We start from the raw sequence: 17,293 nt of genomic DNA on the forward strand, positions 1-17,293 counted from the left end.
TCAACACACATTATATCATTCCTTGGCAGGACTACAATACTATCTTTAATGTATAAAGCTACACCTCCACCATGTTTATCCCAGTCTCTTCTGTACACGTTATAGCCATCAACTGCAACAACAGAGTTATCAAAACTGTCATCCAAATGGGTTTCTGTCAATGCTAAAATATGAATATTCTCCGATTGACAAAGTGTAATTATTTCTTCAACTTTGTTTCTGAGGCTACATATGTTTAAGTGGGCCAGGACTAGACCCTTTTTAGAAAACTTAAGCAAAGATGATTGTATTTTCTTTCTGCCTATATTCATAGTTAAAAATGTAAAAATGTACAGATAATTTATAATAACACGCTTCAAGTTCTAAAATACCCTTTAAGCCGTTATACATTTTCTGTATGTCCATCTTTTGGCCCAATGACTAACTTGTCATACCTCAGCCATGCTCTTTCACCCTTTTCCCTCGCAGCCTTCAGCTTTGGCCAGAGTTCTTTTCTTTTCTGTTGCACTGCCCCAGAGAAATCCTCATTTATGTACATGTTGGTCCCCTTCAGCTTTTTAACAGAAGAGAGGATATGCTGTTTGTCTTTTAGCCGCAGCAGATTCACCATGATTTTTCTTGGCCTTCCCCCTTCTTGGTACTGACCGATCCTCTGTACCCGCTCCATCTCAATCTTAGTACAATCGAGCTCCAAATTACTAGAGAACATTTGTTGAACTTTAAGCTCCAATTCATTCCATTTTTCTCCTCCAACATCAGGTATCCCATCAATGATGATATTTTTCCTTTTATGTTGGTTATCAATGTAATCCAACTTTGTAAGCAATTCATCAATGTCCTGTTTTGACTTCATAATATCGCTTTCAAAGGATTTTATTTTAGTTACAATTTCCTTATGCCCTGACGTCTCCTCCTCCATCTTGTTTTGTGTGAACTCCAAACTTGTCTTCAGCTCCTGGACGTCTTTTATAACGCCATCCAGCCTCTTATTAGTTCCATCTATCATCACTTGAATGAAACCTTTGAAGTTCTCTTGCTGCAGGTTTAGCATTTCCTTGTAGAATTCTTTTTGCTGCTCCAACAATTGTGTGACCATGGCCATGGTAACAGCAGATTCATCCTCACATGATGTATTTTTCTTGGGAGGCATGATATTCTTACCACGATGTACCCCAATGATGGTCTAACACTAATACTGTCCTTACCCAAATTTCCCAATAGTGGATGATACAGGATGGCGATGCTAGAATGTATTTATGCTCTTAGTCCTGTTGAGGCCTGGTGGCCCAAAGGCCTCTTGACTTTGTTTGCAGCAAAAAGTCCTATCAATAGTGATGTAATCCACAAATTGACAAAGGAGAAGCTGCCCAAGTAAAGTTTGATTCAAAAAGTAGTTCACTTTCAAATTTAACTGAGGGATTACAAAGATATTTGATGGATTCTGAACAAGGTCACAGTCAGCTCAGCTCAGCACAGCACAGGAAGTCAGCACAGCATATACATTTTAATACAAATAATTTCAGTAAACATTTTAATTAAGTAGAACTAAGTTATTAAAAATCAGTTTATAACAATCTCAAAATCAAATTTCATTGAAGTTATAAGTACCTTTTACGTACATTAATCACGAAAAATATACGAGAAAGATTCATTGTAGACATTTGGGAAATAAGATATACAAATTCCTTCTATTACAGAAAGGAAAGACATCACAGAAGTCATGAAAATATGTGTGACTGAGTGTAATTCTGAACTGATCATTTGTTAGAGCTACTTTAAGTTTTCCAGCAAAAAGTGAGTTTTCCCTGTGTAAAATTTTTAAAATGTGGTATGTCATATGACCACATTTACGATTATCTCAAAAACATTTCCAACTCATGCAAGATTCTTCTTTAAAATAAATAAAAGGTCCAGCAGTCAGGCACTTTTAATGGAAGTTGGGCTAGGAAATAAAAGCTTAAAAACAGTTTAAAAAGTATTGCCATAAACACTAATTTAAATGCCTGTTGTGTTAATAATTATCAAAATTGTAATAGGATATGGACATCAGATGGGTGTAATTTCATTGAGTAGTTAAAAATCCCCAAAGATGTAATAGTTGATACTGGTGTACACACAAAAAATAACCGTTACACTTCATTTTAAGGTGTCCTTGTTGCAGTGTAATTATACCTTTTAAGTACTTTCTATAGGGTTAGGATTAGGAATAGGATTTGGTCTAGGGTTGGTTGCATGCATAATTTACTGTTTACTGCTACATTGTTACATATATTACATGTACTTAATGTAAAATAAAGTGTTACCAATAACTATTTAAAAATACAATAAGAAATAGTTTACTGTGGTTCCTTGGAAATCTTTATTACCAAAGCAAGAAAATAAACAAGATGAGAGACCATATATATTTGCTGAAAAATTTTATTACCCTCAGAACATTTACAATTCCATTTCAGCAGATAATTTAAATTACTCTTGTGAAGGTGAAGTCAAATAAAATGAAAGAGTAGAGGAAATATTCACAGTGCAAAAACATACAATTTGTAAATCAGTGTGGCCCAATGCCTGGATGACACTCTCCTGTTACGTCTGTAACAATATTATCATACTGATATAGTGATATGTTCCTATCCAACTTAAACATACAAGAGATGAGGTACAAAAGGGCTTTTGCAACTCTGCAAATTTTGCAAAACTGCAATCACATTCACATTTCTAAAGTGCTTCCTCTACAATGGCCTTAATTCAAAACCATGATGTAATGAGAATCTGCAACAATTTTAAATGAGAACAAATATATTCATGAAAACTCAGAACCCAAATAACCTTTATCATTCAAGTAGCTATTCTCTTGCATTGGTGGGAGAGGTTAGCATGGTTAGACACAAAAAAAGCATGTTGTTAACCAGTGAGAATTAGCAAATAATGAAAGCTGATCCAGTCCTTTTCTGCAGAACAATAGATTCTTAAAGATATGTAAATTAAATCAATGGTTAAACCTATAAATGAATTAAACAGATACTTTTGCCTTATGTTCATCTCTTTCACTTTCATCTTTTTCCTTGTCATCTTTGTCTTTGTCCTTGCTCTTTTTGGACTTTTTTTTCTTATGTTTGTGTTTCTGTCCTTTGAGCTCTGATTCAGACTCATTACTTGTATGTTTCTTATGCTTTTTGTGTTTTTTGTGCTTCTTGTGTTTCTTCTTTTCCTTCTTCTCCTTTTTGTCCTTTTTCTTTTTTTTGCTGTCCTGACTGCCCGGAGAGCTGGGGCTGCTGCTGTGTCCATGGCTTCCAGAGGGACTTGGACTCTGGCTGCCACTGCTGTCCCGCTCTCGTCCTCTCTGCTCCATTTTGCTCTCAGTGTCCGAAGTCTCGCTGTCACTTTCGCTGTAGTCAGGAACAAACGCAGCCTCGTCGGTTTCCCGTGCTAAATCTGATGACAGTCTCGTGGAGCGCGCCGATGGGATTTTGACGTGGTCGCCATGTACGCCACCTTTCTCTGCATCAGACCTAGGCTCTGGAGTCAAAGCTCTATGAGGAGTCCTGTGCTCCCGGTCCTTTATAGGACGCACATCAGAATGCCTAGAACCCTGGCTCTCCTTACTGCATGGCCAGTGTCCTTTGTGATCCTCTGGGCCAGTTCGTTTTGGCTCTGGGGCATTTTGTGATGATGCCCTCTTATTCCTGCTTGGACTTGGACTCCTATTCGACTCCGGTGGTGCTTCAAGTGTTTTTCTCCCAGAGTCTGTGTGCAAGTCCTTTACCCTTGAGGGCGATACTCTCCTCCTGATTGGACTTCTCTCATCTTTTGATCTTGTGCCTAAGTGGTCTCTTGCATCATCTCTATGCTCTGGTTTCCTACTGGCAAGGCCTGTTGTTGTCTCTCTACCTACTGGCTTTCTAGAGGTTGGTTCAGGCCTGTCAGCTTGCCTGTCTCTGGATGACTGGGAAGAAGAGCTCCGTTCACTGCCATGGTCACTGCCTTTCTCCTGCACATGTTCTCTCTCCTGATTAGGTACACTAGGTTTCCTTTTATCAGTTATCTCACGATCTGCAGTGCTGCAGCGGTCTCTTTCTTTCCCTCTGTCCCTTTCTCGCTCTCTGTCTTTGTCAGAATCTTTCTCCTTATCACACGATGTGGGGTCCTTGGCAGGTTTGACATCTGCCTCTTTGGAGGCAGTAGGAGCTTTGTCAGCATGGGGAGACTCCTTGTCAGTTGATTTTGCAGCAGTGTTCTCCCCTGAAGGAGCAGAGCTGGATGTGTTGATGCCGTCTTTTCTAGTTGCAACCTTAGAATCATCGTCCTCAGATTCATAGTCCTCCTTTTCCCACTTAGAACGGGGCACCTGTATCATGACGATTTCGTCCTCAGCAGGGGTGGAGCTGTCATTGGTGTATTCTTCCAGGGTCTTTATCACAGTCTTCTTTAGGTCAAGCTTATCCTCATGCTTTTTGATGGGGCTTCCTCCTGTGGAGCTGGTGCTGCCAAAGACAACAAATATCAATAAATGGATGGTACAGAAAATAAGAGTTGTCAAGTTAATTATTAATATTTAATTTCTCTCACCTGGTGTAATCAACCAATAAGGATCCTGACCCATCAGGAACATGCACCTTCCTTCTCAATTTTCCTCTAGACTTGTCCAGCCTGCCCTTTCCTGTGGCATGAGCAGAGTCCTCAGCTGAAACTTGCCGATCAATGCTAGATATTCTCTTGCCAATTTCCCTGTTGATTTTAATCTTTCTAACAGGCTCAGGCTTAATGTCCATTAGAGACGGAATAGCTACTTTCTCCTTCTCAACTGGCCTTTCACTCTCCAGTCTGGGTTTAGGTTTTGGAGAGCTTTTGGCCATGTCTACTTCAATTTTTGCTATTTTTAACGGAGGTACATCCAGGTCTTTCGCAGATGGCTTGTCATCTTTCCGTTTCTTTTTATCCTGTTTGGCATCTTCTCTTGATGCCTTGGTGTGCATCTTCTCCTCAGTTTTCACAGGCTTCTCTGGCTCTTTTTTGGGGACTTTCCCATCTTTGTCAGATACTTTGTCTTGCTTAGGAAGGTCTTTCACCAATTCCTTCCTGCTTTTGAGCTCATCTTTGATGGGCTTCAGCTCCTGGTGGTGTTTAATGGGCCTAGACTGCATCAACTTGCGTGGGAGCATGAGTTTGGACTCTGAAGACTGAGGTTTACTTATTTCAGATTTGTGGGATGGTTCGTCTTTGACTCTCTTAATGGCTGGTTCAGGGGGAGCCCCCTTCTCTCGCGGTGCATCTGATTCCTTCTCTCTAACAGGCTTTGACATCTTTCCTGATGCTTCCTTCTGCCCACTGCTTTCAGACCTTCGTTTACCTTTGTCAGATTTGCTTTTAGTCCTCTCTTTCTTCTCCTTTTCAGGAGTACTCTTGTAGGGGACTGCAGCACTATCCATGGGCTCATCCCTGACAGGTGTGGCATCATCACGGCTTGAATTAATCAGCATGGAGTCCCCTTTACGATCATCTTTCCTGGAATCATCCATAGAGTCGGAGTGGCTGAAGAGATCACCATCGTCTCTCTTCTTTTTGCGATGTTTCTTATGTTTCAGAGATTTGGGGTCTGTAGCGGTGCTGCCACTTGGTTCTCTGTCCTTGATAGATTTCGAAGACTCTTTGTTAAGTCCTCTCCCTGCTCCAGTGGTGTTGACATGAAGGTGGCCATACTTCTCAGCACACTTTTCTTGGTATGTCATGGCAACTCTGCCTCTTGGAGGAACACTGTGGCTCTGAGGTGGTGGCGGGTAATCCTCCCGACGTCCCCTGCCGTAGGGGGAGTTTTCTCTTGGTCGGGGAGGAGCAAAACGCTCAGGAGTAAAGGGATCTCTGCTGCCTGGAACACGGCCCCTCATTTGACCACTTGGTGGGTTGTTATAACTCTTAAGGTATTTGTCGTACCACTCCCTGTATTCTCTTTCCCACTCTCTGTATCGCTCTCTCTCATAGGGGTCACTCTGGTCAACGTTTCGACCATAATAAGCCTTAGCATCATAAGGAGGGAGCTCTCTGTACCTCCCTGTGTATTTGCGCTCACCCTCATTTTGAGAAGGGGGAGGGAGTTTCTTGCTGGGACTGTGATTTCTATACATTGGAGATCTGGAGCGAGAACGATAGATTCCACTCCCCATCCCACTCATTTCCCGACCCCTATACGATGGAGATCTACTGTGGGAGCGATGGTATGTAGGAGTGCGTGACCTGGATCGATAGCTACGGCTTCGACCTCGGCCCCTGCGGGAGTATGGTGAGCGAGAGAAGGAGCGTGATCGGGAACGAGAGCGTGAGCGTGATCTTGACCGAGACCGGGATGGTGATCGAGAGTAGGAGCGTGGTGATCTGGACCGAGAGCGAGATTTTGAATAGGAATATGATGAACCACTGTAGGAGGAACCCCTGTATGGAGATTTTGATCTGAAAAAGGAAAGCAAATTAGGACAATTTAGTTGATGCCAAACATTTCCCATCAAAAATGACAGTTTGCTGGTGGACCTGTATTTATCCTAACCTAGAGTAGGATCGCCTTCTCTCCTTCTGGATCTTTCTATACTCCAAAAGCTCTTTGGCAAAGTCATTGGTAAACTCTTCAAGTTTGGACGACTTCTCCCTGGTAACGAATCGACATTGGGAACTATTTATCAAAGACAGGAAGGAAATAAAACTTTGCAGTTAAAATTTGGTTATTCATTACAACACACATGATTATTAGGAGTGAGAGGGAAGAATCCACACAATCCATATTTAATTAAAAGGTAACTCAAAAGACACAAATAAATCATGATGCTTCAATCAAAACAACTATATAACCATTTTAATCTATATGAGGAATGAGCCAAGTAACCATTTCAAAAAATAAATTTATATATTTACATTATATATATATATATATATATATATATATATATATATATATATATATATATATATATATATATATATATTTACATTATATATATATATATATATATATATATATATATATATAAATATATATATATATATAAAAAATTATAAAATTATAGTGTTAGAACTCTACATACTCTTCTTTAAGTCTACGCTGCTGGCGGTAAAACTCCTCCTTGGATAGAAAAGGTGCTGCTGGCATAGAAGAGATAGGGTTGGCTATAGGTGGCTGGGCACCAGGAGGCACCCACGGAGCTGTCACAGGTGGGACAGGTGGAAATACAGGTGGTGGAATGTTGAAGGGAGGGGGAGGCTGCTGTCCTGGAGGATACTGTATGGGATACTGCTGAGGAACAACACCAGGAGGCTGAGGCATAGGGTGTGGTGGAGGAGGAAATAGAGCAGGAGGGCCATACACTGGAGGGATAACAGGCGGAAGATTTTGCACTGGTGGAGGCTGTGTTCTTGGTGGTCGCTCACTAGGAGCTCTCCCTCGATTTGTGGACCTGATAGGATAAATAGACTGGAGTCAAGTATTCATCTTTTTTGGATCAAGCTTATATATTTAAAGATTTTACTCTTTGATACTTACGGATCCCACGCAGGACGGCTTCCAGTTGGCCTTGGTCCACTAGTCCTTGGCTGTCCTAAAAGGGGGAACAATTGTAAATAATTAAAAACCACCAAGTCAACAAAAACAAACAAACAAACAAAAAAAACACCTAGATAGTGCCGATATTTTCTTACCTGGTCTGTGCATGTGGTGCTGAGGCATATTCGGCTTCCCAATCACTGGGACATGGAATCCCTAGGCAAAACAAACGGGGGGGGGGGGGAGAGAATCACTAAATTGTACTCATGGAAAAAGGATAAAGGCTGCACAGTAAATCTCACCAAATCTGCCTACTTGGCTCGTCTGTTTTTGCAAAACAGAATTCAAATTATATTCTATTGTTTGCAACATTGTAAGTGAATTTTTATCTGACAAAGAAAAAAATGCTGCATATTGCATCTAAAATGTAATTTACTCAATATTTTAGTATTAACGGAATTACTCTTGCTCATGTAATATGGCTCTATTAGTCTATGTAATTCTCTATTTTTAGCTAACTTAAAACACTATAAAAAGGTAATACCTTTGAAAAAGATGAAGTTGTTGGGACAGAGGGTTCTGAAGGCGGCACAACAGTAGATGCTGAGACCTCTGGTTCCCTGAAAAAACAAAAAACAAACAAAAACAAACAACCTTTAACAAGTGCATAGACATAAGAGTCTGGTACCTCATGTTTTACACAACCAGTGGATGCTCTGAAGTGCTAGAAAATTATTTACTTAGATGAAGGAGGGTCATCCTGCTTAACAGAGTGCTGAGGAGAGTTCACCACAGGGCTATAGTTTGATGCTCCAGGTGCAGTGCTGCTGTGTACAGTAGAGCTGCTAGAAGAAGGTGGGGTACTGGAGGGCTGATGAGTGCTAACAGGAGATAAAGGGGCAGCAGGTGTGCTTTGGGGAGGGCTGCTATCAGCTGTTGAGCTCGGAACATTGGCCATAAGAGGGTCCTGCTGGCGTGAGGTTGCCAGTCTCAGAGGTGGCCGCTGGGCAGTAGCCTGTGTTTGGGCTCCTTGTGTAGAAGCTGCAGCTTTTCGAATCCTCTTGGTATAACCGGTTTCATTCCTAAAATTATTCACTGCCTGGGGTTGGAAAGAAAAGGTTGTGTTAATGTTCCACTGTATTAAGTTAGAAGCAAAAACACAGGAGTTTAACAATGATTAAGATAGGGATTTCTTACTTGGCGCAAGAATTTGTTCGCGATCAAAGCATCAGGAGATACATCTGATTGTTTGCAGGTTGGGCAAACATGTTCATCAGACTCCAGCAAACATGTCCGAATACCTGCGGTCAAAAGACTGTAAGCTTTCAAAAGTCAAAAACACTTCACCTTTCTGACATTTGTTTGTACAGACACTTACACTCATCACAGTAGCTATTTCCACAGCAGGGGATAACCACAGCATCTGTCATTAGATCCTTGCAGATCAAACACAGCAGCTCATCAGGTACAGGATCTTCCTCCTCTGAAGATGAAGATTGATTTTGGGGCAAGAATGGTGGCTTCTCTTTTTTCCCAATGGCATAGGCCTCACTAAAAGTAAGCGTAATATGATTAATGAAATTGGCACGTTGAGGCCACTACTCTGATGGTTTTGCATAATTGTGTCAGAAGTGAAAAATATGAAAATTTTCCTTTAACACAATCACTTACAGGAAGGCCAAGTATACTCACGCATCAATAGTAGGAATGGCATATATTCCACTGTTGGTCAACATGACTCCCTTTCTGTTTGGATCATCAACCTCCACCATGAAACTCCGAGGAATTCCTGTGCTTTTCTTTATCCGTTGAGGAGCTTCAAAACTTCGATCCTGCTAACGCATGGTTGATATGCAAGATTAAATTTCTTCTCTGACCAAATAAGCATACTATGATATTAAAATGCTTACGCACACAAAAAGTTATAGTAAGCGTCACCAAGTTCAAATCAATTGTAATGTTAAAACAGCTGTGGTAATGAAAACCCAATTACCCCATTCGTTGGGCAGTTTCGGATATAATGTCCAGTTTTTCCACAACGAAAGCAAGTGTAGTTTGGTGGAGGTGGACCAACAAGCTTCTTTGCATAACTAATGAATAGAGATTCATGTTAGAATTGACACTGAGTAATTTAAATAAAATGTCAATGTCTTGAATTGCATACTTACTGGATAGGGTCATACTCATGGTTGGACTGAGACATCATTGCTTTTATTTTGTCTTCCTCTGAAGCATTTGTTTCAGCAAGATTGGCTGTCTGTTTAACAGGTAATAATGTTTTCACATATAAAATCAATGTTGGAATGTTCAATCGAGCCCAGAGTTTTACTGAAACCTTGTCCTGTAAGAAGCAGCTTCTTGCCTCTATCAGTGCGTGATCTTTAAAAATACTAAAACGTAAATTATGAGTACCACCTCAGGCCTTGAAATGACAACACCCATTTCAAATTAACCATAGCAAAAGAGCATAAATATAAAATTCGTAATCAAAAGACAATTGACGACTCATGCAAGACTTAATACCAACTACACACATGCATTGCCCATTGTCTAAGAGTTTTTTCCTCCATTTATTTAGTTTTATTGGAATGTCTCTTGGTGATGTGTCAGATGAACACAAGATTTCACACTAACACACGAAATGCAGTCATAGCAGAAGACATGTACACAGTACCAAATTACAATGGCATGATCAACCTGAAATTCAAACTTGCTGTTGTACCAAAATTACACTATATTGTGAAGTATTTTGACATAAGAATAAATACAATTATCCATTATCCAAATAGAGCAAATGCTGCTGGTGTTTTTAAAGCCCAGTATATAGAAAAATATAGTTGTGTGAAGACTGCTCATATTGCTCTTAAAAAAATAAAATAAAAATCCTCAAGTGAGCGAATTTTAAAAATCCAGAGATTTGATCTTCAATGGGAAAAAGAAAACAAAAAGATCACAACAGGATTCGAGTGCTTCATTTTTCAATTAAGAAAAAATAAATAAATCAACACCTGGAATTAGCATAATGTGGGCAAGAGGCTTATACAGTATTCCATTCCACACTGATAAAAGGCAGTTGGCTCACTCTTTACAGGACCAGGCTTTCACACAAGTATCAACACAATTATACAATTATCAAACAATGAGCATATATCATTAACTCAATATTAATCTTACAATTAAAATTAATGTAATTACTGATATGCAGCAAAATATAAAATGCTAAATTCTCAATATAATTCCTGACAAGCAAGTTTCTGACTAATGCAAAACATACAATTTCACATAACATTCTAAGCATACATAAGCTAGATGTGACAAAGCACAAGATTTGATAAAACAAAATTATATTGCACACTTGTGCCTACATTATGGCTTGCCAAATCCAAAACACGGAAGTTAGATACAGTAGAACAGTGTATCAAGTAGTTACAGAGTTTAAAATACCTTTGAAAGCAGGGCCAGTGAAATGGATGAAGAATCATCAATCTGTCATCGGAAAGAAAACATTAAAACAAAGAGGGGTTGACCACTATGACAAGGCACAAATCCATCATGCCCAATAGAGAGAATTTGGACAAATAAAAGTCTTCAAAGTTAACACTGTATAAACACAATTAGTAATATTACAACAAAATTCTAATGGAAAGACATGAAATTTATTTTAAAAGCATTTAAAAATATAAACCATAGTTAATAGAACATTACATATTTTATCTTAAGTTCATCACTAGGGTTGTCACGGTACCAAAGTTTTGCGGTTCTTGGTACCAGAGCAAAAACTGTTGAATCAAGTACTTCAAAATGTTTTGTTCCGTTAAGTCTCGTCCGTTGATTATCACTGTAAATTGCAGTTTCACATTCAATCGTGCATGTAAAAACAGCTGTCAATCCAGAAACTTTGCAGTGTACTTGGCAGCATGAAAAAATTAATTTGTATTTAGACTGTGAAGAGCCCTTAATAATCACCAAGACTGTCAATCTCTGAAGCACAAAGCTCACTGAATTCTGCACTCTTGGCGAAAACTTGCGTTATAACAAAGGCTGTCTTAATTGTACAATGAATCTCTTATTTACATCGTGTTTACACTGTTGGTTATAATGATAGGATTTGTGAGTATGCGGCTCACGTTGAACAAATCCAAACTTTGTGAGTTTTCAGAGGTGTTAGGCAAATTCTGACTAGCACCTCTAATAGGCCATCGTGTTCACGTGCTCAACAGATATGATTGTGATTGGCTACAAAACGCTTGTAAAAACACGTTGCAAATAGAAACCTTTGATGCTCAGAGCACTCAAACGAGTGAGTATGATATCAGCGGGTACAGAATATACCCGGTACTAGAGAAATGCTGGTATTGTCAACATTTTTGTTTGTACCGACTGGTACGTTTGACAACACTAGTCATAACCAATTAATGGATATTTTTGAGCTTTGAATCACTGAACACGTGAAAAAAAGTATAGCTTTAATAGCCATGTTTCGCAGACCACGGCAATTACTTGTAATATAAGAAAGATGTAACTCATCAAAAAACCCTATGGAAAGTGAACACACAGGGCCTTAAGAAAGATGTGAGGGAGTTAAACACTGAAGTTTTATTGTACAGTAAGTCATATAAAAAATGCAATTTATTCATATAGAAAATATAACTAATACAACAGGCCATATAGGATATGAAATGTGTATTTAAAACTGTTCACTGGAATTAGGTACTTTTGTAAATAAGTGTCCTACATAATGTGCCTTGTAGCGCGTCAATTCTTTTATAGCTAGTTTGGGTCTCAACATCACATAAGTACATGGGAGAGAAGCAAACTACAAGTGCTATCACAAAGAATTATTATTTTTTGCATAGTTCATCTGTCACACTGGCCGGTTGCATAAACCATTTAGACTAGTCTTAAAAGTTAATCATCTAAATTTTTTCCTTCAAGACTGGTCCTAATTTTTTTTAAGTCAGTTACATAAAAAGGTAGATTGGTCTTATTGGATTTGAAGAAGTAGGTCAAACCAGTTCAAGACACAGTCTTGGTACAGTCTTAACCACATGGTGGCCAAGTTTATGCAACTGGCCCAGTAGCTGATTTGCATACATTAGAAAGAAGACATCAAATATGGAAAAAAAGTACAAGTCACATGATTCAAATATGAATAAGCAGATTTCTGTGGAGAACTAAAATACAATGTTCAAAAAAAGATAAATTGTTCGAATAACCACACTTCAGCACAATTCGTTATGTCAGAATGACACAAAATCTAGCTGAAACGATCTGTAATCACAAAAGTTGTGCCCAAAAATCACCCTCTCACTGATACCGACTTTTTACCAATCCAACCCCCCCCCCCCCTCCTCCCAATCATTGAATAAATCGCTGGTCTGGAATTTCATCCAAATGTGTTTTCTTCCGTTTCCCAACATATTTTGTAAAATAAAGCAACAAGCTACAAGAACCAATGTAATTTTACAAAGGGTAAGAACTATTGCCATCACATTATAGTTGAGCAACTGTTTATTTGCAGTAGTCAAAGTGTCTATATAGGCCTAAGATGTACAATTTCTGCAACAATTGGCTCTCTTAAAATAAACAAATTCGAAAAATGTATATAAACGTAAATTAGATTGAGAATTCACATATAATTTAGTGCAGTTTTAACTAGAACAGGGAATTTAAATTAAGTTGTACAACTAAAGGTAATATGTTTTCCATGAACGAAAATTTAATAATTAAAACTACATAAGAGCCAAGTCTCGTTTGATTATCCTTTGAACGCCAAGAGCCCGTTTCCAAAACACTGAGCCAAGTCAAGAACAAATCGCCTGTAAAAAATACATGATTCACCTTGTCAGTTAGTCCAAGGCAAGGCTCATTATGTTTTAGGTAATACACTTTGATAAAAAAAAACCACTCTCTCGCACACTCATACATCCACACAACTAAATCAAACTATTGTGCCTTATAATAGCAATTGAGTAAACATAAGCAGTCAGACACTGAAGCTGTATGATACAAGGTGAAGTTAATAAATAACAAAGTATTTTTTTTATTTAAAATCAAACAAACAAAACAAAATAAAACACAGCTTTTTACAGATGTGTCACTTTAAGGACAAACAAATTGAACATTGGCCATGTTCAAGTATTATGTAGATCAATATGATCTTACACTACACTGTACAACAGAATTCATATTTGTAGATGACTTATTCAACGTGAAACAGTGTATTAGCATGCGCACAGACTTCTGTACACACTGGAAATTGTATAAAAACATGAAAATCAATGCAACAGCTTTAGCGAATCACACAATATAAACATTAAGCTCAACACACTTTGTTATCTTCAAACAGGTTTCAAAGACAACATTGAGGAGCATTAGAATTTTCTTAAATTATTTCAAGACAAAGCAACTGCTGAGGAGTTTGAAAATGTGTGTAATGAGACAAGGAAATGAGGTGTTTTTACATACTGCTTTTGAAGATCCACTTGGTTCAGATCGATCGCTGCAAAACAAAACAAAAAAAGAGGTTACCTTCCAATTAAAATGACTCAACACTGATGATTCTTCAACATTAACTGCAAGGCCACAGTCAAACTGCTTAACTGAAATGAGGAGCATTTCTGAAATTGCCAATTATGCTCTGCTAAGGCTAAAAAAAGGATAGGGGTGAATTCAGGTTGATTATGACACTTTTTCCAACCAAGTCATCTTAAAGGGATTCAGGGTGATTGAGACACTTTAAATGGATAGTTCACCCAAAAATAAGAATTATGTCATCGTTTACTCACCCTCGTGTTGTTCTATCACTAAATATATTTTGAAGAATGTCTGTAATCAAACAGTTGACGGTAGCCATTGACTTCCATAGTATTCTTTTCTTACTATGGAAGTCAATGGCTACCGTCAACTGTCTAGTTTCCAACATTCTTCGAAACATCATTTTAGTTCAAAAGAAGAAAACAACTCATACAGGTTTGGAGCAACATAAGGGTGTGAGTAAATGACAGAATTTTGACAGAGGGTAAACAATCCCTTTAAAGTATCCCAATCACCCTGAATGCACGCCTATTTTTTTTTCAACCTGCCTACAAAAAATAAAGATCACCAATTTACATAAAGACATTTAAAGAATACTTCAAATAAACTGTCGCTTGAATATTGCCTTTTAACCCGTATGACTTTCTTCCAGGGAACACAAATGTAGTTTGGTAATAGCAGTAGCAATATTCACAATTGCTCATAATACAATGAAAATACAGTTTGGGGCAGGTTTGACTCCAAATGCCATTGTTTATCCACTACTTTTATCAAATCACAGCACATTAAGTTCAAAAAAAACTTTCGAGAACGAAAGTTTGGATTAACATTAGGGCAATTTTAGTTATGGGGTGAACTGTTGAACCTAAAGGCTCTGCTTTGAGAACATACTTACAAAAGACTATATAAAACACTGCAGAGCAGATGGAAAAAGCAAATTAAAGTGTTAGTGTACTTACATGACATATGTTTTGCTTGTCGACTTAAGCCCTCCAATAGGGATTCGTCTGATGATGACAGACGAGTTTTTGGGGATGAGGGCTCCATCATCAGTGTATTCTGTAAGCAAAAGCAAGAACAACAAAGCCATTAATCAACATGCCACATTTTCCATTCATTTTTCAAACCGATATCACGGAGAGGAAACGACGCGTAAACTCGTAAATACAAAATGGAGTCTTCACTACACAAGTAACTTATGCGGGCAAAATCAAAGTTTACATTGAATTAATATTCACAAATATACTACCGTAATATTCATGACAGTTTATATCACAAACGTAATAATTCGACTTAAATAACTAAGACAACGCTGCTGGCCCTCAGGATTTGGCCTTGTTACCGTACGCTTAGCTAAAGTTAGCATGCATTAGCTTTGAGCTTACTACAGTAATAAAGACAAACTGAAATGTAATATACATATAGTCTTTCAGGTCACGTAAATATTCGTTTTAGCTTTAATCAACCTCAAAAATTGTGTGTAAACAACTCACTTACCTTCTTTAGTTTGAGCGTTGGTGATTTGTAGGTCGCAATCCGCGGCCTTCAGCTTTTCTCGCCCCATGATCTGGCGTTTCAAATCACTGAGCGTGATGTGAAGGCCATCAAAGGTGACCGTATCGTAGTTAAGTTTAGAAGAAAACTTGTAATGGACACAAGACATGTTTAAACAATCCTTGTGGTCAGATACCACCACACACAACCAAACTCAACTACAATTCGCACGATCGCGTGGGCTCTCCCAGCGATCAACCTTACTCAATGTCAGTTTATCAGCTTAACAATTCAAGCATAATAAAAGCCATATTTGCTCATCTCAACACTCTCTTTAATAAAGAGTCACCACTAAAGAGGTCGTGTGGATTTTGCCTCAAGTGAATAACTGCGATTTGAAAATATCAAGTGTTCAAAGAGATTGTGATCAAGTGCAACACGCAATCTTAATGACGCAAGTGACTTTCAGTCCACGGAAATCCCCGGCCGAAGCCAGAAATTCTCCTGCGGTTTCTCAAAGTCCCAGGACCATATGGCTGTTAGCCGTGAGCTGTCCGTAAGGTCCAACTCTGACAAAGAAATAAAGAGTTCAAACGGTGTCCGTATGGGTGAAAGTGAAGAGTCCTGCCAAAAATGTCGCCCAAGTGTCCGCGTCAAAGTTCCTCCGAAATGTTTGTTCGGTGTAGTCCAAATTTCACCAAAACACACACCGACGTAGTTTGAAGCAAGGCCTGAAACAATGTGCTAGCAGCTAGTGTGATCAACCTAAAATGGCGTCCATCACACATGCAAAAACAACAACAAAAGACTAACGTTAACTGTTACAGCAAAACCATTACAAAACGCTAAAACAAGATGAGCAAGAAAAACGGTCCTCCTTTTCTCAAAATACTGCCGCGGTAATCCAGTCGCCCCGTCGTAAACACTGGTGACCACATAGATGTTTAAATCACAGATTGACCGTGCTGACTACATGCGATTTCGAAAACAACTCGACGACTGCACGCATTCGAGGGGTTTCCGCAGAAAACGCAGGGGCAAAGAATAAAGACGTTACTAGGCGGGGCAAGGACTACGCATGCGCAGACACTACCAATTGCGGAACGTCAACATCTATTGTAAGAATGGCAACAGTATACAAAATGATACATATAAACCTTACTCAAATCACATAGATATGACCTTTTGTAAATGTAAAGATCGTTTTCAGATTGCATTGTTTAATTAAATGACAGAACATGTTTGTTAGTAGATTTATGCACCATTTTGGCCCAACTTTAAAAATAAATAGGCTACATTGCTTTTCTGTTTCTTTACATTGCTCACCAAAGCCAAATAATAGCCTATATAAAATGCATGAATCAAAAATTATCAGACAAAATGTTTTGGTAAAAGATCAAACTGTAGGCTACAGCTGTCTAGTTAGCAGCACTTTATAAAAGTTACACTTCGCATAAAAATCCGTTTACATTTCTTTGTTTAGCCTAATTATTTGCTTGGGATAATAATTAGCTACATTTAAATGTACTATATTTTACTATATTAATTAGGCTACTAAAGATAAATGCGATAATAACCAAACCTTTTCCGTGTAAATTATTTCAACCCACTTTGTTTTTAATTTATAAGGCGAGGAATATGATTTAAAACCACCAGATGGCGGGCTATACAAATTCTCGTAGTAGCCCACGTCATACTAGAGATATTGTGCTGCTTGTAGCATTAAACAAACATGCTCTCTTG

The 17,293-nt window shown here is 38.5% G+C and overlaps 1 protein-coding gene across 2 annotated transcripts; it reads right to left on the reverse strand.

Moving 5' to 3' along the window:
* Nucleotides 1–2,400: 2,400 nt before the first annotated feature.
* Nucleotides 2,401–16,589, reverse strand: rbbp6 (retinoblastoma binding protein 6). 2 transcript variants are annotated; one of them, XM_081388304.1, is made up of 17 exons: nt 15,554–16,589; nt 15,016–15,115; nt 13,988–14,021; nt 10,964–11,005; nt 9,688–9,776; nt 9,513–9,609; nt 9,212–9,351; nt 8,898–9,070; nt 8,717–8,820; nt 8,260–8,618; nt 8,064–8,139; nt 7,675–7,735; nt 7,520–7,574; nt 7,065–7,433; nt 6,533–6,655; nt 4,564–6,438; nt 2,401–4,478 (listed from the first exon to the last, which is right to left on the reverse strand). In XM_081388304.1, the coding sequence occupies exons 1-17, from the start codon at nt 15,717–15,719 to the stop codon at nt 3,008–3,010; spliced, it is 5,334 nt and encodes a 1,777-aa protein (XP_081244430.1). In that variant the 5' UTR covers nt 15,720–16,589; the 3' UTR covers nt 2,401–3,007. The 2 variants fall into 2 exon arrangements, with proteins under 2 accessions (XP_081244430.1, XP_081244429.1); XM_081388303.1 differs by having other exon boundaries at nt 9,212–9,354.
* Between the last annotated feature and the right edge of the window lie 704 nt (nt 16,590–17,293).

The sequence above is a fragment of the Scardinius erythrophthalmus genome (genome assembly GCF_964197995.2).
Source record: "Scardinius erythrophthalmus genome assembly, chromosome: 1".
Lineage (NCBI taxonomy): Eukaryota > Metazoa > Chordata > Actinopteri > Cypriniformes > Leuciscidae > Scardinius > Scardinius erythrophthalmus.

What these genes read in the sequence shown, in the direction of transcription:
- rbbp6 (XM_081388303.1), bottom strand. Translation starts at nt 15,719, where the DNA reads ATGTCTTGTGTCCATTACAAGTTTTCTTCTAAACTTAACTACGATACG. An exon ending in CGAACAAATTCTTGCGCCAA is followed by an intron (nt 8,619 to 8,716) that starts GTAAGAAATCCC and finishes TTCCAACCCCAG; the next exon opens with GCAGTGAATAATTTTAGGAA. An exon ending in CAACTTCATCTTTTTCAAAG is followed by an intron (nt 7,736 to 8,063) that starts GTATTACCTTTT and finishes TGTTTTGCCTAG; the next exon opens with GGATTCCATGTCCCAGTGAT.